An 8,341-nucleotide genomic window follows, 5' to 3' on the forward strand; every position below is an offset into this window, starting at 1 on the left:
CAGAATGTACAGTAAGGACATGCATAGGTTAACACATCATTTAAAACCAAAAATCATTTTATTCAGTTGTAACAGATTGTAAACACCTGTTATTTGCACCTTTAAGTTGTTCATTTGTTGAAGAAAAATGCACCAACAGCCATACCCAGAAGTCCTAGAATTACACCCAGTCCACAAAACAATGACGAGCTATCAACAAGTTGCTCGGTTATCTCAACATCTGTAGAAACAAAACAAAAAACACACATACATATGCACGTCCACACACACACACACACACACACACACACACACACACACACACACACACACACACACACAAAGCCTTGAATGAAATTACGTTACGTTTATTATTTATTATGTTACACAATGCAGAGTCTATTGTTAACTATTTTACAATTCTATGAGGTGCCTCAACACCACATGAGTATGTAAATACTTGCTTTAAATTTCATTTCAGAGAAGTCGGCTGCAATTCCGACTATAGATTTGTTGAACATGCATATGGTTTTCCGAACTGTCAGACTCAAAGGAAGTTTCTCTTCAATTCTGTACAAATGTGTGTTACAATACAAATATAAAGCACCTATACAACATCAGACCAATTTATTGTCTCACCCAACTCTCTGGTCTGGGGCTGGAGAAGAGCTTGGTGCTCAACAGTGCAGGCGTAGATGGCCCCTTCTTCTGGAGTGATTCTCAGAGAAGAGAACACAGCAAAGGTGCCATCATCGTTAATGGTATAGCGACCCAGAGTCATTCCTTCTGTGACATTCACATTGTTCTTTGTCCATGTTACTTTAACAGCAGGAGGGTAGAATCCAGTCATATAGCAGATCAGTGTGTTTTCTTTGCCTGCCTTTAGATTATCCTTGGAGTAAATAATGGTATAGGGAGGATCTGCAAGCAATGTTAGAATCAGTCATGTATGAAATCAGGTATTAACCTCACAGATTCATTTTTAGCCAAGTGGCATATGGATAGAATTGATGAAATTCCTTCATGTTTCTTGATTTTTCTAAACTTGTATTGAACTTTTTCAAAATTCCATTCTAATTCCCCTATTTTTGACAAGCAGGGAACCAAGACCACCTCTAATGAAATCTTTCTCACTTGATGAATACACCAGATTTTAGCATTTTAGTTAAGCGATAAGCAGTGTTTCGTTTGTACTAAGCTTATTGCTTAACATTCAGTTCAGAGTGGTACTAGGCATACTGTTTGATTTTTGGTACTTCCCTATGCAAGTTATGCAGTGGCCAATTGTTTAGTATTCTATTACACTGCATTTATATCTCTTCTATGTTACTGTATTTATTTTGTGTGAAATTTTACCAGTTTTAGTCTGTTAGGCATCCTGGGGATTTGGAAAAGTGCCTGTATAAGTCATATATTCATAGACTTATTATTAGTACTGGCCTATAAATATTTTACTTAAAACTGATTTGGCCACATAGGATGAAAATACATACTGGGTTGAAAAATAAACAGGTTATGATTTGTTCAGATTCTTAATAAGGATATTATCAGTCACCACAGACTAATTTAGCAATTATCTATCATCATAATGCATTAAGAGTCAGAACTTAATAACTGATAATGTGATTTGAATGAGTCGCTAAATTAGTATCTACATTACAGGTGTCATAATAGATATTGATACATCTAACATTGAAGAGAATGTGGATGTTTTGTGAGGCAGTGTAAAGTTTTATAGAATTGTTCTGCATCGAAATTTGCCTATATTAAATGAACTTGGGACTGTTGAACTAACACAGCGCAGATTACACAAACAGTGTTAATTTCACATTTTCAGAGTTAATTTAACACTACTCTATTTGCAGTATATAATATGTCAGCACAGATACAGCATTATTTTAAAAATTTCCCTTTAAAGTATGCTATCTCTGTAATATGTTGTTTTTTCAAAAACTTTACCTCACCATTTTGTTCAGGTGGATTCACGTAGTTGTCTTTTGCTGACTGTAGCCGGTTGTGGCAGTCTGCAATTTCAGCTAATGCATCAAAGTAATATGAAAAAGGAATGGGATCTGCAAAAGCTGGCAGTGTGAGTACTGACTCCTTAGACTTGAAATCAATATAACCTATTTCATCCTCATCATACTGAACGGTTAATTCATCAGCATCAGCTGTGTCACTGCAAATTTCCTCTGTGTCAAAAACATGAACATCTGCAAAACAGAAGGGAGAATAACCAGTTTAGAAAATGAACTGGAATACATCGTCACAATATTCTTTTTCTTAGAAATGGAGTGACTGGTCCTTTTCATTTTTACTTTAAGTAATTCTTTACCAGTCTGATAGAGAATCATTCCTCATTCTCCAAAGCTGAAGCAGAAATTCTACAACACTTCTGATGTTTATTATGGTTATATATTCTCTAGTTCTCTGAACAACAAGTTTTAACCATATAATGAACATTCCAGTACTCACACTGCCTGGTATCCACGAAGAAGAAATGTATACAGATGAAAATCACAGTCAAGAACCTCATTATGTGACAGTACAGCTAACGGTAACGGTCATGCAGAGCACCAGCAAAGTAAAGGTTGTCTGAAGAGCATAAACACATTTCCTTATCACAAATTTCTGATTTCCATCAGCCAATGGGATTATTAGGTTAATTCTGATGCTGCTGTTGCTAAGTTATTGCTCAGTGTGGAATGTGAGAATTTTTTTAGGGGCCTAAATTTTTGATACTGAACACTGATACCGAAGAGAATAGAAGACCATAAAACAAAATATTATAAGTATAATACAAGCAAGCTATGTACATCTGGTTATTGTTATCTTGGATGTATTGTTCCAATACATAAAAACCCCACCTATTTTTTCTCTCATTACAGACCCTTCCATGCATTCTACGCTTTTTATGAGAATTATTGGGATAATTATGATTCTGTTGTTCACTTTGGCACCTAGTATGGAATATTACAATATGGAATGAATCTGGTGAATGAAATGCAATGAATATTGACCACAATCTTCTGACCATGTCCATTGGATAGAACAAGACCTTTTTTACTATGAGTAGTTAACTGATCTGATGAGGGAAAATGAGCGATATGTGTGGCTCTGGTGATTACACAGTAGTTCTTCAGAAAATGTCGACTATATGTATATCTCTTGTTATTTTGTGTGGTATTTTGCCACCTTGTGGTAATCTTTCATTAAACAATATTTGTGCAATTCACGAACCATCGTTTAGCTTATCCATCTGTAATCACTAACTCATGCGCACACACACACGCACACACACAGAGTCAGTCCTGTCATTGAATTATCTGAAAATAGCAAGATAAGGTAATTGAACTGACAGCACTCCTCTGTGACTGATCAAATTACATTCATCTTTGTGAACGTAACAAGTACTATGTAACACCACTGTTACACTGTTTGTAAGCCATGGTACTGTTTTCCGTGGTAGGTGATTGCGGGCAGGTCAGAGAATGCAGCTACAATCTAAGCCCACAGTGATAATGTCAAACACCTCTCAGTTGAAATTTATCTGCGGTCATGAAAAGTCCACATTTTTCGACTTTTTATTACAAAACAGGAATCTTTGCCAGTTATTTGAATGTCAGTTTATTAAGACAAGTTATAAGTGTGCGATGTCTCTGAAGTGCATCAGTATCTGTATCCATCTCTGCTTCGACAACAGTCTCTCTATGGTTCATAGCAAGATTCTGACCCAATTTCTGTATATTATCAATACATCAACTTAGACTATTGTTTGAATTCTGATGATCTATATATGAGATTTTGGGATGATTTAGGTACTCTCCAGACTGACACAAACCAAGACAAAATCCTCTGAGGGGGTATCTCTGTTAGCTGTGATATTTTGGACGTGTAACATACATGCATATGTTTTTTCCAACAAAACCTTTAAATATACACATATCTCAGCCTGCAAGCCCATTATATATGGCGTACCATGATGGACCTGCTGTGAAATATATGAGATTGTTATGAAAAAAATGGAGCAAAATATTCACTTCTCATGCAAGAATCAATTTATTCTTTCCGCTGGAAATGCAAGCTTGCATAAAGTTGTTTTTTAAACATTTACTGTATAGCGCATTACCGGTACACAGTACCAGGGGCATCCCATACAATTATAGAAAACAATGCCACTGGACTCTCAAAAAACAAAACTGATCTTAATAATCAGGAACAAAACAAACAGATTGGGTCATGTTTCTTTCAATCACGTAGCTGAGAAATCATATCACGTAACTGAGGGGTCAATCTTATGCATTACTGTCACGCTTGTAGAGAGAGGCTGGATGCATTTGCAGGTCAGTGTTCATTTTTATTAAAGTTAAACATAACCAAAGGTTTCAAAACTTACAAAATGCAGAGTCAGAAGTCAGACAGGCAGAGTAAACATGATGGACATATAGGGATGATGACAACGTCTAAATCTGACTCATGTGCAACTGTATTAAAGTATTCTTACACCAGTCATATATCATGGGTTTACTGAAGCTGGCATGCTCCACCATACAAGAGATATTCTCTCTTGATTTGTACTCCCGATGGTAATGGGCCTGGTAGTACCAATCACCATCAGCTATCTCCTCCGTGGAGGTCACATGAGAGGTAACCAGTTAAAAGTCCCTTAACCAGGTCATTTTGATAGCTTTGGGGTAGAAATTGTAGGCACTGCACAGTAAAATGGCAGGATGTCTGTCACTGGCCTGCTTGATTAATCTGAGCTCGACTTCTGGCTGCACTGTGAAACCAAACAAGATTTATACATCACAAACTGTGTCCATTTGGATATTTTTATCCATTGCAGTGATACTGATTTATGTCCATGTACTGTGATTAACACTAAATAATGTCTATAAAACATTTCAGTACTAAACATAATCATTCAGTTGATGTTTCTTGACCATAGTTTTTTACAGGAGGTGTCCAATAAAATATACACACTTTGCATTTACAGCCTCTTTTCCAATGACATTCCATATTCTGTGTATCCAGTGAACTTTTTCAGAGTGCTCTTATATCTTAAGTATTCAATTTTGTCAAAGTACTCAGAAACAAGTCTGCAGTTCTCATTTCCCAGCTGTGGATTGTTGCCCCGACTCCTCACTGTTTCTGCCGTCTTTTCCCCAGTTTTCCCCTGGTGACTCTCCCTTCCATCTTAAACTCTCCCTCCATAAGTAATTCAGCTTGCATGGATGTGTAGCCGGGTAGTGTCACCTCCCCTTCTGTGCATCTATTGTTCAGTTTGCTGGTAACTAATTAGCATAACTGACAAGCTCTTGTGCATAAAATGGCCAGGTAAACGCTACCTGAGGGTTTGCTTTCTGGATATCCGCCCCTTCCGCCACCTGTTCCTTCATTATTAGAAAGCTTGGTTTTTGTAGTTACTGCCAGCGTGACTTTCAGTATGTTCCTCTGCTACTGACCCTCAGCTTCACCTGCCTTGCCATAGCACTGTCTGGGGTTATCTGTCCTTGATGGCCGATTGCCATACCGTGGGTAACATTAGACCTGCCAAGGGCAATAGGTATTGGTGTGCTTCATCGCGATTGAAGCTGCTGTTTTGTTTCTCTTTTGTTTCTCTTTTGTCTCTGATTAGTTTCCGTCTTTGTTTTTGTTTCTATTATTCTTTCGCTTATGTTCCATCAGTATTAGTTGGCTTATACTGACTCTAGAACAGGGGTGACAAAATCCGGTCCTGGAGGGCCGGGGTCCTGCTGATTTTTGTTTTCATCTATTAGTTATCTGTTGATTTTCACCTTGAAAACAGGTGTGGACACTCTTCAACCAATCAGAGATTCTATTTAGTTGGTCTACAAGAAAAACAACAGGACATGGCCCTCCAGGACTGGATTTTTAAAAGGTCAGTCTCTGCGCAGTGTATTCCGCTTACTCATTATTGTCCGGTGTGCGCGACGTTTGCGCAGGCCCAGTTGTGTTCAACTGTGTCCTTTCTCTTTTTCTCCATTTTATTGGTTCACTTTTCTGTATGAGTTTGTGGATGTGGGATTTGTATTTATTGGTTTTGTTTAGTTTGGTGCCAACTGGTATGTGATCTGGTGTGTCCACTATTCATTTAATAATTCCCTTGGACCCAGGCTGCAGCTGAATGCCCCTTTTGGGGAGGCTAGTCACTGGTGGTGTCCCCTCACAGTGTGAAATTTTCAGGAGCACCTTGGCTTGGTTCACTTATTGTTTGCAGTGTGCGTGCACGCGTGCATGTGCCGTGGAACCTGGGCACACCTCCCAATTGGTCTGCTTGTGCGTGCAGTGTGCATGTGCCGTGCGTGCAGTGTGCATGTGCCGTGGAACCTGGGCACATCTCCCAATTAGTCTGCCTCCCCCAAGGTAAACCTTAGCTCTGCTGTCAATGCCCTTTTTTACTCCAGTTGCAAGGGTGGGTAATTATTTGCATGATAATAGTGTGATAGTGGAAGTCTGATTGTGTGATAGTGCTTAGATGGTGTGCTGGTGGAAGTATTTTATATTCTTGTACTGCTACACTTTTAAAGGCTATTTCTATAATAAAGAATTCCTAATCATTGTCCCACCTTGTAACCTGTAGGGCTGACTTTATCTGCAGTAAATCTCTCTCACCATTACATTGGAATTGTTGCCAGAATATTTTTGTATGATTTCAGCTTTGCAGTGATTCCACTACCCCCTTGGTCAATAAAATTCAATTTTACACCTGAAACCATGTCTCTGGCTTCCTGGTATCAACAAACCTGTGTTCTACGTGTTAGTACTAGGTTGAAATTCTCTGGTTGAAATTGCCAGGGTGGCATAGTTGGCTACAATTTAAACATTTTTTATCTGACTTGGTGTACTTTAAGCCCTTACCCTTTCCACAGTAGGCAATGATTTCATTCATTGCTGATGCTATCGGGTGGGATATGTGGATTCTTCACAGAGAGTCCAGTTTAGGAGTGACGAACTTTGTGGAGATCCCTTCTCTTTTTTCTTTCTTTTTTTTATCTCTCTTTTCCCTTATTTCCTCATGGTAAAAGAAAGTTAAGTTCTGCCCCACGTATATATGTAAATAAGACCAGTGAACTGAATCAGTAACATTATGTATTGCATTCAGAACTAAACTGTGTTAACTGACGTCTTGATTCTACAAAAAAAACAAAACAAACAAAAAAAAACCAAATGGTAACAATCAATGTATTGTTACTGTTCCATGCAAGCATTTGACATTTCCACCAGACCAACCTTTATGACGATTCTCAAATTGGACCTCTAAAAACCTGAAAATACATTTAATTATTTGACGTGTTGTTAATTTTCTTTAATCTGTTTTCATTTTATTTTGGTAATATTGCTTTGAATATTAAAATGCCTTATGGTTACTACCCTGAAATTTGAGCTATTCGCAACAGGCTGCATATGAATCTAGGCCCTTCTGGACAACATATGCCGGTCTGATAGGGGTAAAAGTGGCCTAATAGACTTGCCTATTTTCTTTATTTTTTCCCTCTTCTCTCTTTCTTTCTCTGTGATCCTCCTGGAGGGCATCTGGCGCCCAACTAAAAAGTAGTCCCTTCACAGTTAGCCGTTTTTACCGTCGTTAAGTATTCCACAAATCATGCTGAACAATTGTGATCTGTAATTTAACATGATAAATGCTATGTCTTACCCTGATCTAGATCGTTGGGCTTCTGAGCTTTGCCCCACATTCCTGGTTTCAATGATTATCCAGTGTCTGATTTTATGGTCTTCTGAATTTATTGCCTACTTTACTGCTTCCATTTGCTTTTGATTTAATAGTAATTATTAATCTTGTAAATTGACCCAGACCAAAGCAACAGAGCACTTTGCTTTTTACAAAGACATACAAGATATAAATGAATGTTGGACAAATAAGTTGAGTTTTAGAGTATAATTCACCTGGATTTGTTATTTCAATGATGACCGATTAAATGAGTCTAGGATTACTGAGGTTAGGTGTAATATATCCACAACAGAGCATGAGATATCTAATCTCATATTTAATATTTTGTATGACAGTGGAGCATAGTAATTAAGTGCGTGGCCACCAGCTGGTCTCAAGGTGGAGCCAAAGTGAACTAATTGCAATCAGAAAACAGCCTTATGGTCCAGTTTAAACTTGAGTGGCCACACTATTTCGAGTAAGTGTTTAAATAAAACAACAACAACAACAACAACAACAACAACAACAACAACCAGGTGAATTAACTTGCCACGAATGTGATAACTTCTACTTAAATAGTTAACCCACAATTTTCATTTATTTACTTTGTTGGTTTTGGAAAAACTTATGAATCAGTACTTAATATGAAGCTTATTATGGAGACAGTCA

At 37.8% G+C, this 8,341-nt stretch overlaps 1 protein-coding gene across 1 annotated transcript; it reads right to left on the minus strand.

Moving 5' to 3' along the window:
- Nucleotides 1-110: 110 nt before the first annotated feature.
- On the minus strand, nucleotides 111-7,697 carry LOC115804985 (H-2 class II histocompatibility antigen, I-E alpha chain-like). Its single transcript, XM_030765474.1, has 4 exons — nucleotides 7,658-7,697; nucleotides 1,944-2,192; nucleotides 619-900; nucleotides 111-220 (listed from the first exon to the last, which is right to left on the minus strand). Exons 1-4 carry the CDS (start codon nucleotides 7,695-7,697, stop codon nucleotides 111-113), a joined length of 681 nt encoding a protein of 226 aa, XP_030621334.1.
- Between the last annotated feature and the right edge of the window lie 644 nt (nucleotides 7,698-8,341).

Source organism: Chanos chanos, chromosome 1 (genome assembly GCF_902362185.1).
Source record: "Chanos chanos chromosome 1, fChaCha1.1, whole genome shotgun sequence".
In the NCBI taxonomy this organism is placed as follows: Eukaryota; Metazoa; Chordata; class Actinopteri; order Gonorynchiformes; family Chanidae; genus Chanos; species Chanos chanos.

What these genes read in the sequence shown, in the direction of transcription:
- LOC115804985 (XM_030765474.1), bottom strand. Translation starts at nt 7,697, where the DNA reads ATGTGGGGCAAAGCTCAGAAGCCCAACGATCTAGATCAGG. An exon ending in GCCCAACGATCTAGATCAGG is followed by an intron (nt 2,193 to 7,657) that starts GTAAGACATAGC and finishes TCTGTTTTGCAG; the next exon opens with ATGTTCATGTTTTTGACACA. An exon ending in GCCCCAGACCAGAGAGTTGG is followed by an intron (nt 221 to 618) that starts GTGAGACAATAA and finishes TTGTTTCTACAG; the next exon opens with ATGTTGAGATAACCGAGCAA.